This window comes from Poecilia reticulata, chromosome 5 (genome assembly GCF_904066995.2).
Source record: "Poecilia reticulata chromosome 5, P_reticulata-male-v2, whole genome shotgun sequence".
NCBI lineage: Eukaryota > Metazoa > Chordata > Actinopteri > Cyprinodontiformes > Poeciliidae > Poecilia > Poecilia reticulata.
The window spans coordinates 18,481,679-18,501,395 of record NC_088834.1 but is presented as its reverse complement, the minus strand read 5'-3'; the positions used below and the strand labels follow the sequence as shown (position 1 = coordinate 18,501,395).

At 38.6% G+C, this 19,717-nt stretch overlaps 1 protein-coding gene across 2 annotated transcripts; it reads left to right on the top strand.

Moving 5' to 3' along the window:
• The first annotated feature begins 2,505 nt into the window (after window positions 1-2,505).
• Window positions 2,506-13,504, top strand: LOC103465261 (ADP-ribosylation factor 3). Of its 2 annotated transcripts, none has more exons than XM_008409905.3 (5): window positions 2,506-2,600; window positions 5,772-6,003; window positions 6,088-6,198; window positions 6,290-6,414; window positions 8,418-13,504. In XM_008409905.3, the coding sequence occupies exons 2-5, from the start codon at window positions 5,856-5,858 to the stop codon at window positions 8,577-8,579; spliced, it is 546 nt and encodes a 181-aa protein (XP_008408127.1). In that variant the 5' UTR covers window positions 2,506-2,600; window positions 5,772-5,855; the 3' UTR covers window positions 8,580-13,504. The 2 variants fall into 2 exon arrangements, with proteins under 2 accessions (XP_008408127.1, XP_008408128.1); XM_008409906.3 differs by having other exon boundaries at window positions 2,589-2,644.
• Window positions 13,505-19,717: the final 6,213 nt, after the last annotated feature.

Here is a 19,717-nt window from a genome sequence, read left to right as displayed (position 1 = left end):
TAGAAATGAGACAGGCATCTCTCAAAAAATAATTAAACAATGTAAAAGAAGTATCAGTTTAAGAAAAATAACTTATATTTTAAATAAATAATAGAATGTTGAAAAAAAAAATAATATATATATATATATATATATATATATATATAATTTTGACCTAGTCAAAGTCCAGACATTAATCCAACGGAGAATATGGAGCCATGCTTAAAAACTGATCTTTAGAGACACTTTACATCCAGTGTGATTGAGTTTTAGCTGTTGCAGAGTAGAAGACGTTTAATTTTCAGCCCACAGATGTACAAACCTGGTAATCCAAACGACCTGGAAATATTATCCATGTGTCATATTTTGTAAAAAAAAAAATAAAAAATAAAAATTCCTGTGGAAAGTAGAAAAAGAAAACTATGTATCCTTTGCCTTTCACTTCACAAATATTTGATATTTTGTGTTAGTCTATTAAATCAAATCTTAATAAAATATTTTACTTAGTTTTATAGCCACAAACAATCATAAGGTTTGGCTGAGTTTGCCTGAAAGTCACATAATTTGAAACTGAATATTTCTGAAAATGAATTGCACCACCAGCTTCAAGGTAAAAATGAGAAACTGATTCTAACCCTAACCCTAACCCTAAAAATATTAAACATTAAACATGGATTGTTCTCACAGATTATTCTGTAAACAGGAGACATTCTGGAAACTGCTTATGATGACGAGTCTAGTTTTCTTCGCCTATGACTCAGATATCAAGCATCTGCACCTTCCTGCCAGGAAGCACTTGTTACCGGGTAGCTAAATGTCAACAAGTAACACATGAAAAAATGAATTAGAATTTAACTAGAAGTCCTTTTAATGCTTACAGATCCAATACATTTATGAACTGCAACAGTATGAATGTTCGCCTGAAAGAAAAAATCCTGACTAATGCCACATATTTTAGGTTCCCTGTGGCTCATGTGGTGATTATGGAGTTTCTACACATTTATACATTTTAACTTAACATCATATTTGACATCTTCTAGAATACTGGACCTTCAAACTTGAGTCAGATTTACTTTTAACAGATCTAATCAAAAAGACCCTAGAACATACAACATTTGTCTCAAGAACTGTTTTTCCTGGTAAATCGTAAACAGCAAAAAAAGACTTTTGAATCTGTGCCAGCAGTTTTAGAAAATAAAAAGAGTGTTGGAAGCCAAACATCTAAACATGCATAGAGCATGTTTCATTTCTATTTTACTTGTTGCATTTAAACACCAAAATGAACTTGAACATTAAAGATTGTGCCTCTATGAAGCAATTTAACAAAAGAAATGTGCAAAAGTGATTTCCTTCCTAATAGACAGAGACTTATTCTTATTTAAACATGTCTGACTAACCAGACAATCAGAAAACAGTTTGTGATGCTGAAAGATAAAAACTCATGACTCATCTGTCAGACAGACAAAACCTACTTCCCCCATCAAACCAGAGTACTACTCAGAAATATGCAGATAGAGCTACTTGTTTATATTTTAGATCTATGATCTGAATCGGTTGTTACATTTACATGTGCATCAGTTAACAATAGGAAATATGTTAGGCCACCCACAGACCTGCAGCTTTGTCTATTTTAAACTGTTCAACTGTTCATGCAGTTTCTCATTGTTATATTTCACAATGCTATATTCTAAAGCAAGACTTTAATTTGTTTCAAATCTGCAGAATTAAATGTTACACAAGAATTACTCTGTTCTTAAAACCATTTAACCGCTTTCATGTCTTATAAATTTCTTCACTCAACTTCACAATTAAATGTGTCTGCATCTCACACCTGGAGTGTTTTTTTGCATGCCTGGGATCAACATGTTGCAGTCAATTACAACATAAAGACCCACAACCCACCAAGACAGGTTCTTTACACCTTCCAGAAGGTTTAAAAAAAAAAAAAAATCATAATATCACCGAGAAGGTAGAATATCCATATTTGCTGGCAATAAACCGCAAAAGAAGCCTGAAATTTACATACCTGAAAAAGCTGGTTAATACACATGCGCTTTCCCTGATGGAGGCATTGAAAAAGTAAATGATTGGAAGAAGTGAAAGTTTGTGTTCAGGAGGACATACTGTTTGAACCTTCAGATTAAACGTTTTGTATCACAATGTATCCAATGAATTATAATATCTCCTGGTAGTACCATAACTCCAGAAGTACCTCTAGAACAATTACTCCAGCAAAAGTAAAATATAAGGTTTATTATAGTTAAATTAGGCACCAGCAACCCTCCCGACCCCACTGAGGGACAAGGGTGAAAGAAAATGGATGGATGGATGGATATAGTTAAATTATTTTTCTTTTTTCAAAATGTAAATGTAACTAAGTAAATAGTTACTATCCATCTGTGGCCATTATCACAAAAAAGAAGAAAACTTACTCAATTATAATGCTATAACAGTTCGATGTTTCTAAAATAAATGCGTATAGACACTTTTTCCCTTAAAAAAAGAAGAAAAAAAATCCCACTAGCGCCGCTTTAGTTTAAATATCGCGAGGTTTCGTGTGTTGCCGAGTTGTCCACCGGGAGATCTCGTGAGACCTTTCAGTAGTGGACTGCACAGCTAAGGTAAGCGAGGACACTGACCGCACCATCAACACGGCGCGTATCACGTAGGTTCCGACAGGTGACTGAATTATACGGGGGAATGTGTCACTCCGGTAGCGGCCGCGCTGCCTCGGTGCCGCCCGGTCTCAGGCAGCAGCGGGCGGCTCGCTGGTAGCGGGATGCCCTCTGAGGTGATGAGCGGAGGGAGGGATGGATAAACGGATGAATGGGGTGGATCAAGACGGTTCAAACGCTAGCAACCGCCGCATCCAATTGTTTATATAAAAAAAGTTGATAAATTGATAGAATTTAGTATAATTTAGCTCAGAGCGATGGGGAGCCATGTGTGGTGAAATGTAATGGCTCTGAGGCTGCTAAGGGGGGCACACAGGACGGCTGTAACGTTACCTAATGTAGCATCCCGGGCTAACCTGACACACCGGAGCTGGGGGGGGCATCGTCAGGCCCTGCTGCCCGTACTTACCTCCCTCCATGCAGGGATAAAATCCCCACGTAGCTGAGAGGGGAGCTGGAGTCAGGCAGTGATCAGGTGCTCTGTCTCCTCTGTAGCACCATGGACAGGGCTGCAGAATATTTCCAGTTTCTGTTTTTGTTATCTCAACTAACTGAGCCAGCAGCAGCTACTTTTACTGCTGCTGGCTCAGTAATAGTAGCATCTATTTGATCAAATTGTAAGCAACTGTACCCATTTCCACACAAATACAATTATTGCCATGTATGTTCATCAATGAATTTAGTTCAGAAAGGACAATCCTCTTGAAATTTCTCTTTAAAACATTCAATTTATGTTAAATCCTTTAGATTAAAGTTACTTCTGCTGCTCATTATGTATCTTTTTTATCTGTTTCAATATTATTTAATTGAATATTTTCCAAGTATGCGTAACTAACTATGAGGGGAAAAAATGTGGAAAAATAGGTACTTCCTTCATTTCATTGTCTAAAATATCCATCAATTCAAGAATCCATCTGCCGATTCATCTATGCATTAAAATAAAATTGGACATAAATTAATTATGAACTTCTGTTGCATTCCAAGAGCAGGGTTTTCCCCAGTGTATTATAAGCCTGGTGAGCCACCAGGCTTTACTTCTGCCCCCACCAACCTGAGTATTGCTTATTTACTTAAGTCTTTTTAAAATGTTTGCATTTTTAAGGCTTTATAGTTGGTGTTCAAGTATTAATCTTCCAAATTTTCAATAACACATAATTATCAAGTGATATTTTCAAATTTCCTGTCAACTTTAAACATTTTTTAATTCAAAAACATGACGGGCCGCTGGACGAACGACTCCCCTAGCGCCCAACCACCAGGCTTAGCAGGTTTTCTAGGGGGCTTAAAGCTACAGAGGATCTGAAAATTTGACCTGGGCAGAAAACCTGCAGTATTTCAGGTTTAATTCCCCTCATACTCTCCATTGCAAAGTGTTTTGTATTGTCATGGAAAATAAGTTAACTTGGTGTGTTTCGTTTTTGCAATGTAATGGAGCTGAAAGTGACCCTTTACCATCAGATTCTGGTGGCAAAACATATATTTTTTGTTCTCAAGTTTTGCTTTTTATAAAACTCAGAATACACAGGTCTGGTTTTACTGTGTGTCTTCAGGCGTTTAGCTACGGCAGTATCTGGTGACATGGTGCCTGGCTCGTGTTTTAAATGCGTCCTAGTGAGGCCTGATAATGTAGGACATGCTGCATGTGCTCTGAGGGGTTGGCGTGGTTGCAAGCTAACATGTGAGGGAGAAGGAAAGGCTGTGAAAGGAGTCTGAACAGATTGTGCTGCTGCCTGGAGTCATGGCGCAGACATGCATCTCTGTCACCTTCTGACGCCGACTGTCGCTGTGCAACAGCGCTCCGCACCTGTTCAGTGCACAATCGTAGTTCACTTTACTGTTTGCTTCATTTACTTATTTAAAAGAGACATTCATCAATAATCGGCAGAGTTGAACTTGTAAATGTGTGAGTGTAATCTCCATTTGCAGAAACTAGGAGGTTAATTAAAGAAAACAAGATTAAGATATCAAATAGCATGATTTTCTAACTTGCACTTAATGAACACGTAATAAACAAGTTAAAATTAAAAACATACTCATTCATCTACAAACACTGTTTTATAGATTTAGGATGTGATGTTCCTTGGATGTTGCTCCAAATATGAGCTGTCCTATAAGAGAATCTGACTGGCCAAAGGCACTTAACCTGACCCGACTGTCATACAAATCTTTTTATGATATCTGCATATTTAATCCCTTTTTACATATATAAATGAATGTATTTATATCTTAGCAGTAAAGGTATGGCTTTGACTTTTTATAGGCAACATTTTCAAACCCTTCCTGCGTGTGTTTAACCCGCTATACTGTATGTGACAGTATTAAACTTATGCTTTTGCAGTACTAAAACTTTTCTTTATGTTCCGTAAAAATAAACTCAGTTCTTTTTTTTCTTCTTTTTTTTACATTTTAAAAGTAAGCAATAAATGCAGCACTACAGTTTATTCCCTAACACAGCAAAATAACTTGCACAATTTTTTCTATCAACATTGAGAAACAAACATGAGTTCAGCAACCAGTCAGAGATGTTATGCTGACAAGTTATATATTTTATCTACACACACACACATGCACACACATGCGCGCACACACGCACACACACACGCACACACACACACACATGTATATACAAATGAGGTACTCGGAAAACAACAGTGTCTTCTGGAGGTGAACATAACTTCAGGAAAGTTGTTAATACAGAAAACAAAATGAAGAGGACCGAGTTTACAACCCTGAGGTACACCAAGATTGCTGTTTTTTCTGCAAATATGCATACAGTGACACACAAATACATACAGTGCCATCAACTTATGCAACAAGTGACACATGATGGACAAAGATAAGGAAAATCCTTAACATAACGTGTAAAAATAATTTAGAGGAGCCAACGTAGAACCCTGTGGTACACCAACATTGCTATTGATCATTATAGTTGACAGTTCTTTTGTAGCTTCTTTTTATCGTTCAAATAGGTTCAAGAAAGTCGTTTATATACAAACTAAACCACAGATTATCTATTATAGACCCCTGAGGTACACCCTTATTGGTATCAAACATTTTGGGAAAAAACGGTTTCAGAGATTTTGTTCACTCTAAGTCTTTTGTCTTGTTTCTTTTCAGTCCCCCTTAATTGTCGGTCCCCGCAGGACGACAACAAACTGCCTTCAGCACCTTGACTGAAGCACCAGAACCTGTTCTGAAGTCATGGGGAATATTTTTGGGAATTTGCTGAAGAGCCTCATAGGAAAGAAGGAGATGAGGATCTTGATGGTGGGGCTGGACGCTGCTGGGAAAACGACAATCCTGTACAAACTGAAACTGGGGGAAATCGTCACCACCATCCCCACAATCGGTGAGCTGAGATAATCACATTAATTTGCACCATCACAGTTGTTCACTGTGTTCACATGAAGCATGACGTCTCCCTTTTCCTCAGGATTCAATGTGGAGACGGTGGAGTACAAGAACATCAGCTTCACTGTGTGGGACGTGGGCGGACAGGACAAGATCCGGCCCCTCTGGAGGCACTACTTCCAAAACACTCAGGGTGAGCAGAGCTAATCAGCCAGCCTCAGCGAATGTCTCGGCTTGCTTTCAGAAAACGGTGAGTTCGGTCTGACTTATTCTTACTGTTTCAGGTCTGATCTTTGTGGTGGACAGCAACGACAGAGAACGTGTGAACGAAGCTCGAGAAGAGCTGATGAGGATGCTGGCTGAGGACGAGCTGAGAGATGCAGTTCTCCTTGTGTTTGCAAATAAACAGGCAAGAAGCCTTTGCTTTACAAACTGCTGCAGTGTATATAAGATTATCGTCTGTTTCGTGGCGCTCCAAGTATTTATTTTTACAGGTCACAATTAGGCATGTCGCGATAAACGATAAATCAATTAATCGCACGATAAATTAAACCTATCGACCTCATTTTAATTATCGGCTTTATCGTCTCTTCCTGCCATTTTTTTCTTCTGTTGATGACACTGAATGAAAAAGGCTCAGCTCCGGTGCTCTCCACTGACCCTCCCTTTCTCATTTCCTTAGTGTAATGTCCAGCGCACACTACACGAGTTGTCGGCCCATTTTCTAAACCTGAGAGATCACACAGTACCCGACAGAAATCCTAGGTATAATCCTAGGGGCAAAAAAATGGTGTAGTGTGAACTACTGCATTAGGTAGTCGGATCGGATGTGCCCGTTTTCTCTACTTAAATCTAGTGATTACTGAAGGACAATATAGTATACAGACTTCATAATCTGCACTCTTGGTTGAATGCAGTATTTATTTCCATTTAGGCTTTTATGTTGTTTACTTTTTATTCAAGTACGTTTTTTGTTAATGGAGACTGAGAATTCATTTTATTTTAGTTTTTGGTTGTTTTGTTTATTTAGTTTCAGTTCCAGTGTTATGTGGTCTTTTGAAAATAACGTGTATGTAGGCAGGAAATAGCATGCATTATTAGTCATTTCCATTAAGTCAGTGTCAAAAGGTCTTGAAACAATATTATCATTTATTGCAATAATTTTTTAGACAATTAATCGCTCAGCAAAATTTGTTATTGTGACAGGCCTAGTCGCAGTTGGTTTAAACTGTTAGAGGAAAAGAGCGTTCATGACACTGTTCCAACCTCCACAAACAAGCGAAAGTGTTTGAGATGCAACAGGATATTGAAATGCAAGATGCATGTTTAAAATTAAGCAGAGCAGCCCTGTCAGTCATATAGAAAGAATAATTATACACATTTCACAGCTTCAGATGCATGAAATCGTAATTACATGCCATAATTAGAAGCTCTGCAGGGAGCGATGTGTGGGACTTATCCTCAGGAAATAAAAAGCTGTAACATCCAGTCCTGCGTTCTCTTGACAAAGCTTATAAGAGTTGATGTTTCAATAGAAAACAAATTACAAAAACGGTTTTGCATACTCACCAAGTTTCCATAGCAACCAATAGAGCCTATCAACATGCCAGCCTCTTGTTTTGAGGCATGCCAGGAAAAAAAACCTTTTCTGACCACAGTTGTCAGCGCTACTTGAACTTTGACTAGAAAACATGTTCTTTGGTCAGATGAGACTAAAACTAACACTCCAGGTGGGTTTGGTGTGGAAAAAGGCTAAATATTTGGAAAAGCACATAATCCCTACTGATAAGCACAGAAGAGGATCTGTGATGATGTGGGCTGTGACTCTTCCAAAGAGATTAAGAACCTTGTTAGAGTGCATGACATTTGAAATACCAGGACATTGAGGGTATTTTTACACCTGATGATCTGCTAGGCTTGGTTTGATTGGGGACCAAATTTGCGACATTTGTTACATTTTGAGCTGATGTGATTCACTTTCTCCCTGCACTGTGTCAAACGAACCAAACCAACTGAAAAACCTGTTCCCCTCCTCACCTGTGGCAGCGCTGCACCAAGAACCACTGAAGGAAACGTCATGAGCGCAGCTTCCTTCTTTATGAAATGTAAACAACAATGGTGTGGCATCAGATTTTAGCAACTGTAGGATTTCCCTTTTGTCTTTGATGAAAGGACACAAACCATTTCTCTCGCTAACAATAGACGTGCATGTTTGTTTTGGTTGTATTTACCCAGAATGCCATGCACTACAGTCCATTTTTTTGCTTCTAGAGCGGTCTCTGCTAATCCTCTGTTTGCTCTAACCTTGTGAAATGTTGCCAGACAATATTTATTGATGCCAAATTGGAAATTAAGGGTTATAAAATTTTGAAAAGATTGTTGCGTCCTAACCTTTCCCCCTTGTATTGACAGGATTTACCAAACGCCATGAACGCCGCGGAGATCACAGACAAGCTGGGCTTACACTCCCTCCGCCACCGCAACTGGTACATCCAGGCCACGTGCGCTACCAGTGGCGACGGCCTCTATGAGGGCCTTGACTGGCTGGCCAATCAGCTCAAGAACAAAAAGTAAGAGGGGGCCAACCTGGAAAACACAGCCAGCAAGCCACCCCGATCCAGTGTTTTCTTTCCTCTGGGGATGGAGGATGAGGGTTTGGTGCAAGAGTTTCGAATGGTAGGCGCAAAACAAGACCCTGGTTTTGAGGAAGACTTCATTTTTGCTCCGTGCTCAGTGGTTATTTAAAGAAAAAAAAAAGGTTAATGTCTAACCACATACACCGATTCACACTAACCGTAAGCAGTCACAGCAGACACTTGCTTTTGCTCCGTCCACCTCTCGTTCTTTGGTTCGGTGTGCTCTGTGTTAGTCTGTAGGTGCCGTGTCCAGTTTTTCTTCTCCGGCTGTGAGTCATTAATCGTTGTCCTGTCCTGCAGGGTCACAGAGGTGCGTTACACAGCCACGTTATCTTTTGCGGGTTCTGATGGTTTGCTCTCCTTTCCGTTTTGTTAGCAGTGCTGAACACTTTGTCTCGGCGTCTAGATTTTTCATTACAAACAGCTTCAAACATAATCCCATTAACTCAGGCCAACTTCTCTGTTCCTACTGAAGAAAAGCTTCTCCACAGCATGATGCTGCCACCACCATGCTTCATATAGGGAATGGCAGCTCCCTCCACATGCTAAACAAACATAATCTTACTGCTGTATTTTGGGGAATATTATGATATCCTGTATTTAACTCTGTTGATCTCCAGTCAACTTTAACCAGCTTCCCAAAGTCCCTGCTGAAGAAAAGCCTCCCCACAGCATGATGCTGCCACCACCATGTTTCATGGTGGAGGTGGTGTGTTAAGCGTCGTATGTGGAGTTAGTTTTCCTCTGCATCTGTCCACACCTGCATGTTGGCTAGGTGCAAAGCGGTTTCTTCCTCAAGTTTGCTGCGTGTCCTGCAGAGGTGGGGGACATAGGATTAGAAATGTATTGCAATGTTTTGTGTTACTATTATGACGGTAACAGTAAGAACAAAAAAACATTTATATCATAATAACAGTAAGAAAAAAAAATTGCTTGTTTTTTTTAGGTAGTTTTGCCTGTGACTACATGTCACATCATTCATGGCATCACAAATACAAATATTGTGCTTGAAAAACTAACTTTATTGATGCTCGAAACAAACAGTGGAGAAAATTGCGGAAATAACATTTCTGACAATAGCGTCGGTTTTGTGGGGTTTTAAAAAACATTAATTGAAATTTATCGAGAGAACAAAAAATCTAAATTTGTAATACAAGATATTTTTTTATTATAAATGATTTGATAAATGCCTGCCTATTGTCCCCTACATGGAAAACATGAAACAGGAGATGGTTTTCTTTCTTTGAGACTTTCTTCTTGCCACTCAGACCAAGAGGAGTCGGAAACGGCTGCAGCTCTGTGTTTGTTTCACTTCCTGTTGTAGTTGTCCTGACCTGCAGAACCTTGCTTTACATTATAATAGCGTTCTGCAGATTCATACCATCATAGCTGGCTCTGATGGTTTCCTTGCAGGCAGCAGAGAATTAATAACTCGTGAACATCTCTCCCATCATGTGAAAGACGCATCCTCTTACTGCCACATTATGGAAATTAGAGATGTGCCGATCAGGTTTTTTCCTGCCGATACCGATCATCCATGATTTTTTAAAATTTTTTATCATAAACACTACCGGTTACATTATGTGGAAAAAGGAACCATGAATTCATCTTAATTTAGACAAAAACTTGTTTTTAATAACTTTTTCCAAGAAGAAAACTAAACAAAACAGGCATTGTGCAAATTGTACTGCTATCGGTAATACTATCTTTAACAGACTGATAACATATGAAGGCTCTGAAAAGGCAAAATAATGCAAAGAGCCAAAATAAAACCTCTCAACATTGCCAAAAAAATTCAAGTATAAAACTTAACATTCAAAGGCAAATACAGGTTCCATTACAATAAACAATCCTGAGTTACTGGATTAAAACTTCCTGATAGCACTGCGGCTAGCTGATTACTGCTAGTTCTGAGTGGCTGTTTCTGACTGAGCGGAGTAATTATGCAGAGCAGGGAGGAGATCGATTATTTTTTTAGAGATTATCTGTCTCATGCTAGGACAGCGAAAGTTTTAATACGTATGTAAAATGTATTTTTTTAAGTTAGATGCTGCAGCTTTAAGCAGAGGTTCGGTGTGAGAGTCACTACCAGGTGGAGCAGAAGCGGCGCTCCGTCTGTGAAATATTACTACCTGGAGTGTAGCAGCAGTTCAACAGCGAGATCAGAACCAGCGTCTTAAATCGCAGCTCGAAGACTTCAATAATTTTGCGGGTTATTTGTTTAGCTTTCTGACCGTCATGCTAATCCGGGTGAGTGTTTGTAGCTGTGCGCTGCTTTACCTGCTATCTGATCCTCCATATGTCTTTTTTTACTGCAGTGAGCCTCGATGTAGCCGAACTCCGTCAAAGTATGGCATTGTTTTTCTGTCGTATTAGCTTCTTTGTGTTGATGGATTTTGACGTGCTTCAATTTTCCGCTGCAACACGCAAACATTCCCATTCACTCAGTGCGTTATAGTTCGTTCCACGTTTCTTAGGATTTGTTGCTGCGCGTTTGCGCAGTGTGAAGGAAAGAGGAGACCAGCTGCACAGGCAGGCTGCGAAATGAGATGCAGGTGATTGGTATCGGCAACAAGAGCCAATGATCGTCGCTCACCGATCATGCACTTTTTCACGAAAATCGGCCCGATTATGATCGGTGACCGATTGATCGGCACACCTCTAATGGAAATCCTTTGAGATCCATTCTGTGTTAGTAGTTGCTTGTGGCAACCTGAAGCACTGAAACTGGGCATTTTAAATATTTAAACCTGTGCTACACGCTCTCAATTACCTGACATGGATGCAACCTTATCAGCAGCCCTTCTTCATTCAGAAATCCGTAGATGCTTGTAGGTTTTCTCTAATCTGCTCTCATTGTCGCCACAAAAAACTGACTAAAGCTCTGCGATCGGCATTGGGTGGCAGCATATGCTTATGTATTTTTAGGACATATAGACTCATTTTATAGTACAATCAAACAATTATGTTACCTTCAGTTGTTACAAAAATGCTTTATATATCAAACATGACTTAAAATAAACCTGACTTTGCAATTTGACGCCTTGAAATTGGGCCACTGTCTCTTTAAGAAGCTTCCCAACACTCTACTTTGTTGTCATCATGACAAAGCTCCTCCATCATCCTGTTTAAAACCATTCTTAGGAGCGTTGGACTGGAAAGTAGGTCATGTGGTGAACTCGGCAGACACGCAGTTCCACCAGCTGTCTGCTGATTGTTGCTGCTGCTAGTCTGCAGGAGCTGAGTGGGGGAGTTGTGGAGGAGGACTGCTGTGTGAGGTCAGAGCTTAGCTCCAAGGACAAGATTTATGGGAAAGATGACGCTTTGTGAGAGCCAGTGTTTTTGCACTGGAGGAGATTAAAGGATTTCTCAAACATGCATGTAAGAATCAAAACGACTCTCCAGGTATGTTTTCGAAGAGGGAATGACATTATAATATGATATAAAGTTAAAAAATGTCACACTACCGCCCCTTTAAAGTGAGACACAGCTGCTTGTCCGCCTTCTAATGCGTCTAAATCGGCTCTCAAATAGCATCAGGTTGTGTTTTTTGTCCGTTTCCCCTGTCGATTCTGTCACTGATAGCTCAACTACTGAATGTGAATATTGTGAAAGTATCTTCACATGGCTGTAATTATAGATAGTTTATGTTCTTTTTGCATATTTATTGGAAGGAGAGCAGAGTAGGCAGACCAACATGTCAGTGTTGTAGTTTTTAAAGACAATACGTCTCCACCTTCGTCTCTGACTGATGCTGTCACGGCTGAAACCAGCAGAATCCACAGATTTTTAGTGTCTTGCAAAAGTATTCACCTCTCTATATTCTGCCACATTGACATAAGCAAACTTTAATAACTTTAATGTTTGTAACTGGATTTTCAGGAGGTCAACACACAAGGAATTGCATAAGTGTGAAGTGGTTTAAATTATTGCCATGTACTCCAATCCATTATTTTATCAACTTTGACAAGTTGGCTTGTCTTTTATGAAAACAAAAAAAAGTTATTGCCCACAGCATGATGCTGCCACCACCATGTTTCAAAGATGGAGTTGTGTGTTCTGACACATTTAGTGTTTTGCTTGTTGGGTTTTAAGCTCATCTGACAGGATCAGATTTTTATTGTGAAAACAGATTTCCTTCCAATCCGCCGTTATGCATCACTTTGCGTTGGTCCGTCTCACCGTATCCTGAAAAAATGCACTGATGTTTGTGATTGTCAAAACGACAAAATACCAAAAGATAAAGTTCAAAAACCGTATGAATACTTTTGCAAGGTGCTAAATGTCAATAAAATGTTTTCCCTGTGCCATACTCAGTCACATGCTATCGACAGTGTCACGTACTGAACGTCCTCTGGCATCTCATCAGTACTTTTCTCATATCTAACGCGTTATATGGTTATGGATCAATTCATTTTGGGGGTTCATGTGGCCTTATAGTTAAATTTTTAATTTGACTTGCACATATGTATCTATTTAAAGAAAAACAACCTGCTGTTTATTAGTCAGCGCCCTCAAAAGCCAGATTCTGCACTGCACTTCACGTCGATAAGGCAAACATTTCCTCACAAGGCGATCTCTTTGTTTTGCTGTTTTACTGGATTCATGTTCGGTGGTTGGACTTCTTCTTCGGCTTTTTCTTTGGGGTTTAAATAAACTTTCACGTAGACGGTGTCTGTAAAACAATGGTAATTAGTGTGGAAACGAATATTCCCCGTCATTCATTCTTTACCATTATAGTTGCACAAGTAGATTTAAAAAAATGTTCCAGTGCTGAATGCATGGAGACATCTGTATGTGATGTAAGACAAGATCCTGCTGTATTTAAAAAAAAAAATAAACTCATTTATTGTACAACCTGTCTCCCCTGCTTGGTGTGGTTGTTACTGATGCTCTGTAAAAAAAAAACTGACAGTACATCTTAATATCAGAAATAAGTTGAAATAACTTGCATTTCTATCAATAAATTAAACTCAAAATAGAATTTTTTAAAGTCAATAACAAGAAAGTCAGGTGTTTTAAGGGCAGCATGAGTTTTGGGGAATTTTAAGTAAAAATAATTAAACTTTGTTCCATTTTCTGTTCAAGTTGACTTTATATCTAAAATGAAAGCCCAATTGAGCAAATTGATATTTTTTCATGCATTCCTTTTTGTTTATAAATCAGAATGTGGTGAACAAGTAAAATAAAAAAGGTAATTCAAATATTTTTTAAGATCCTTACAGAAACGAGCAGAAAAAACAGACTACCCTAATTTTAAAGTGTTACTGCACTTCAAAAGAAAACATTCAGTTAAAGAAAAGATTTCAAGTGAACATGACTTCATTTGTTGTTTCTGCTTATATTTTTAACAAGTGGCATGAACTTTTAGATTTAAAAAAAGCCCTGTTTAGGGATTCTGCTGTGTTTTCAAAAGTTTTAATTCGATCTAAATTTTGGGCCTGAAAATGTCAGGAGTGGTTTATTTTTTTTTATGTCCGAATTTTCACTTAGTTACAGCTTTAATGTGAATTTTGTTGTTACACTATAATAAAACACAAACGCCAATGATGCATGGCATCAAACGGCCCTGAGTGAAATCCTGATTTAAATGACTCATTTCTTTTTTCATGTGGATCTTAAAGTTACATAATAATTGAAAGAATATTTTAAAATCCATTGAACCTTGCGGACATGCCGGATCAAATCATTTTCTCCACTTTATGGAGTCAGGAACATCTGGAAACATGAGTCCTGTGCTGTGCCGACGTCCTGAGTTCCATTCATGTTTTCTGCCTTTTGTCCAAGGAGGAACGGTTTAGCTCACAGGTTTGCATCAAAACATTGACAAAGAGTGGGAAAGCCCTGCCCCAAAAACAACTTTGTCAAAACCAAGGATTAATTTGGTGATGAACAACACTTTTATATCCAGGGTGATGAGGAACGTGGTCAAAGGTTGAGTGACTCAGGGATTAAATCACAAACATGACGGTTCCATGCCAAGGACTCCTCCCTTAATCCCACGTTAAACCTGTCGGTGTCTTTCCACAGACTAGACTTACTTCTCCTTTGCAACTATGTTTGTTATTGAGGAGCAAATGCCAAAATAAACGAACAACCCTGCAGTAGTCACATTTGTAAAGAATATAGTTTAAAGCCTCTGGGACATGATTGTACGTTCACTTGTAAACGATGAGCTGCTGCGATGTTTGACCAGAAGAGGGCGACAATATTCCGCTAAAAGGACAAGAAGGACGTCCTGCACTTCAATGTCTCTGGAAAGGATAAAAAAAAAAAAAACATTGACATGATCATAAACAACTCAAACACAATAAAGTAAACTGCAAAATCAATTTCTAAATTATAGTTACGCCGTTTTATCACATCTTATCAGTTTTCTTTAGTGCTACGAATATAATAGAGTACACTTTTGATTTTTTTTATTTTAGAAACACTATAAATATTAGCCTCTACATTATTAACTGGTTGGATTGCATCAGATCACGTTGCACTGATTACATGTAGTAAAGAGAACAAAAGCTCCTATTTTCATTATAAGAGATTAAAAAAAATGGAAGAAAAACAAGTTTTGACTAAGTTACTGAGCATCATAGCATTTCCAAGTGCAAATCTGTGTCATGTTGATCAAACGGAGCATAACTGCCAAAATATATTTGCTGACCCCTCCAGGTCTTTGGGTTCATTTGTTTCACTTGCTGCTGTGGCTGCAGGTGAAACAGGTGTAAAAACTAAATATCCCTCAGTCAACTGTTAGCGGTTTTATATGAAGTGGAAGTGATTGCTGTGAAAACAGCATCTCGGCCATGAAGGAATGTAAAATCGCAGCGCTGGGTCAGACAGATCCGTACATTTTCAGCAGAGTTGAACGGTTTCAGACCTCCAAACCCCACGTGGCCTTCAGATCAGCTCAGGATCTTCTTGTGAGAATTGGATGTCACTCCAGTTCATTCTGAGGGCAGACAAATATGTTTTTGCAATATAGTCGACGTCTGAAGGGGTGAAATAAGTCAGTGGGTTTTTATGTCTTTGAACAGGAAATTACCTCAGACAAAGCCAACACAGGAATATAATCAGCTTTCATAACATGTTTTGAACCAGCAACAAACAGGACACCTTACAACACAGCAAGCCTTTTATAGTACTTTAAATAATCCTAAACAAATTGCTCTTTTAATTTAAATACATTTTCGCCTGGACCTTTTTCAGTATCAGGCCACTTTCTTTGACTTTTTCACATTATAAACCTTTGATGAGTGATTGTTTTGTATCTGACAGATTTGATTTGCGTTAAAATAAATTGTTTTGCAGTAATCTGCAAGGATAAGAAGCAGTTTTTTATATTAAATAATCCCTTCCTGTTACTAAGTGACATATTAACCTTTGTCTTGAACAACCTTTCTACCTCCTTATAGGAAAGTAATACAAAGGTTTGTTTTTTTCCTCCGTACATTTTCGATGTTGTTGGATGGAACAACTCAAGATGTTTGTGCTCCTGAGAGAGACTGGAGGTGCAGGCAGAACCAGTTACCGCAGAGCAGTTTGACCCGCTTGTCCACTCCTTAGGTTGTTTTTTTTTTTTTTTTTTTTTTTTTTGCTAAGGTCCTTTTGTTTTTAAACCAAAGCAAGATACCTTATCTCAACCAGGAAGAAATGTTTCTTACAAGCAAATTAAACAATCTGCTGCTCTTGTTTTGCACAAACCATAGTCCCAAGTCCAGCAGTAAATTGGTGCAGCATTAATGCTGTGATGCAGCAATAAAGAGATCTTACACCTCAAGAACTTCAGCAGAAAGGAGTGGCAGGGGTCAAAGTCTCCATGGGAGGCCAAGGAGGAGATTCGTGCCAGCAAACAATGAGTAACAGATAAAGAGGAGCATTTAAAGCTATCTTAGTCGTCGTTGTTGTTGTTGTTTGTTGCAGTGGACAGCACGGATGTTTTTAGGTGACGAGTGAGACGCTGACTCGCCTTGTCTGATTGAGGTGATAAAGCTAATTTTACATGAAGGAACAAGAAGAAAAACAAGGGATCAAAACAACTTTGACTGACACTTTACAGAGGCGTAACAGAGAAGTTCATACTTTTCACCAGAAAAGAGATTTGGAATAAATGTAGTCTTTTGTAGATATGTTTACACCTTGAACATATTAATCCTGAAACACGTTGGACGATCAATAAAGTTAAAGAGCTGCTGGAGTTTTCACCTCAACACATCCTGAACATTTTCATATCTTTCCCCAAGACATTTTTAGTCCAACAGATTTCTAGTCAGACTTAGGTTTTTTTTTTATGGTTTATAATGTTCTGTTTTTGTCACCAAAAAAATCTGAAAAGTGTGTCCTCCACCATCTTTTAATATAATTATCTTAGCAAAGTACCCTCTGTGTTGAGCCCTCTCCGTGCCATTTGAGGCTCTGGACTGGGATTGTCTAGGTTGACTGGAAACATCGAAGTCTGATCTCGTTGTTCCAGTCTGTTTAAAGCTGCCTGCTTCCTCACATGTGTGACGTTTGCCTCTGTGACGAGCGAGGATTTTAGTTCTGATTTTTCAGCTCAGTTTAGTTGAAAAAAATTATTATTTTATTAGTGTGAAAGCAGATGAAACTGTAACAAATACTGTTTCTAATTGTGTTGCTTCCAAAAAATAAAAAAAAATAAAAAATACAAATACAAAATATCCATAAAGTTTGATCAGCATATTTTATTGATGTGCCGAATTTTAACAAGAAAACTGAAAAATGACAAGGCCAAAATTTTTACCCCTCCTGACCTTTCTTTACTTTCAATTAGCTTTAAACCAACACCTGAGGAATCAAGCAGCGTTGATTCCTCAGGTGAACACTTGGACTACTCTGACATTTTTAGTAAGAAGCAAATTCATTATACCAAAAAAGAAAAAGAAACGTATAATGAGAGAGCTTAATATACATTTATAGTACATTGTCATGCTCAAATGTCTCATGATGTCTAGAGCAGCTCTGTGATGAATCATTGCAAAGAATCAGGAGACAAATTATGTTGTTGGCTGTAAACTCAGTATTTCAAAAAAAACTTGAGAGAAAAATAGCCAGAAACGTCCACAAGGATCCCAGGGTCTGATTGTTAATGAGCTTGCCTCTTCTGGAGTTGAGACTTTTATGAAAGCTCTCTAACAAACTCCTGAACAACGGTGCATCAATGCCCGGGAAGACTTGAAACATGGCGCTTCATTTTGGAAGTTTGTTCTTCGGTTTGATGAAAATAAACTTGAGCTCTTGGGGCTCAGGGATGTTGCTTTTGTTTGGAGTAGGAAGGGAGGAGAGGCCTTCAGCCCTAAAAACACAGTTCCCACTGTTAAACATGCTGGTGGGAGCATCAGGTTGTGGGGCTGTTTTGCTGCTTCAGGCGCCGTGAACCTCGTTTGGGTTCATGGGATCATGACAACAGAAGAGCAGCATGTTGGCGTTAGAAGAATAACTTAAAAGAAATCTGCTGCAAGCCTCACTTTGGGCAAAAAGGGGCATAAATCCTGCTGGAGACGCCTTCACAGAGCACAGATCTGAATCCCATGGATGTGTCTAGATGAGTTGCAGCAATTTGTCACGATGGACGAGTTGGTTTATAAGAGACCCACTCTAGTGAAGAACTGCAGATCACAGTGCTGACCATTAACAGCTGCAGCCTTGTCATTTTTCAGTTTTCTTGTTACAAATCAGCGCATCGATAAAATATACCGATAAAACTTCATGGAGATTTTGACACGGGTCACATCTGAAAAGATTAGATACGCATCAGATTTAGGACGACATAACCAAGTGGCCTGAGTCGCGTTTTTGAAAAAATTGGATCCGTGTCGTTCAAAAAGATCAAATACAAATCTCATACAGGCAAAAAAATAAAAAAAGGATTTAGATCACTTCATGCTGCAGTGTGAATGTACTCTGTTTCTCTTTTGGAAGCAATGTATATTGCTTCCAAAAGAAGCAACATTGCTTCTTTTGGAAGCAATGTATATTGCTTCCAAAAGCAACATTGCTTTTGGAAGCAATATATATTGCTTCCAAAAGCAATATATAACTCCACAATATTGGAGTTATATTGTGTTGTTTAAGTGTTTCCTTTATTTTTTTGAGCAGTATATATAATGATATATTTAATTTACCATGCAACACCTCTACAGTCTTACTTTCACTCTCTGCACTCCTGACTTACTGATGCCGTTTATTGTCTTTTGTCTATTTATCTCATTCAACTTAATGTACAAAACATGAATAAGAACTTTAATTGTCTGCCAAAATCAACACATCTTCTCCCCTTTGTTAGAACCTTGTGAGTCTGCATGGTTCTGATACCAGCGGTTCTGCAGCTCAGTCTGACTGAAAGAGCGCATCAAGTTAAATTTCTGCCACAGATTATCCATTAGATTTGCAGTTGAGGACAGAATCATATGATTTTACTTTAAAATCCTCCTCAAAAATATACAGCTAGCCGAGCAAAAGTACCTCCTGATGTTCTTTATGTATTTTTTACTGGTTTCGCCTTCTTCTCTCCTCTTTTGCAAATCTCTCACACGCTTTCAGATTCCAATGTTTTATCTTCAGTTTGCTACAGATGTTTCATGAGATTCAATTCGTCGTTTTGTGCTGGTTAGTCAGCAGCGTTCACTTTGGACTACTGGAGGTAAAGCAACTGGAAGCGACCCACCCGAGCAAAGAATCCAAAAGGTCGAAGGTCAAATACAGGCTTCTACTTCATTAATGCAACCTATCTGCCTGTAAACCAGATGAAACCCTGCTTTAATAAACTCAGTCACTCTATCATTATTATTCATTTTGTTCTGTCACAATCAGCTTCTTCATGTGGTATGGTAAAAATATAAAAACAACCTGTGAGGGAAAAAAACACAGAAAACGACGTAATGTTTTTGGTCAGTTAAATGTTGAACTCAGATAGCAGCAAAGGGCTTTTCTCTCAAAGTCTTTACTGTATCTGACTTTCTGCGGCCAGTGTCTAACTGAGAAGTGACAAAAAGTACAGAAATATTTTTAAAGCTTCAGTTTATTTATGTAGCAAATGTCATTTCGAACCATGCTGCAAGA

Coding starts and splice junctions, on each gene's coding strand:
- LOC103465261 (XM_008409905.3), top strand. CDS start 5,856: ATGGGGAATATTTTTGGGAATTTGCTGAAGAGCCTCATAGGAAAGAAG. Junction 6,004..6,087: donor CACCACCATCCCCACAATCG/GTGAGCTGAGAT, acceptor CCTTTTCCTCAG/GATTCAATGTGGAGACGGTG. Junction 6,199..6,289: donor CTACTTCCAAAACACTCAGG/GTGAGCAGAGCT, acceptor TTACTGTTTCAG/GTCTGATCTTTGTGGTGGAC.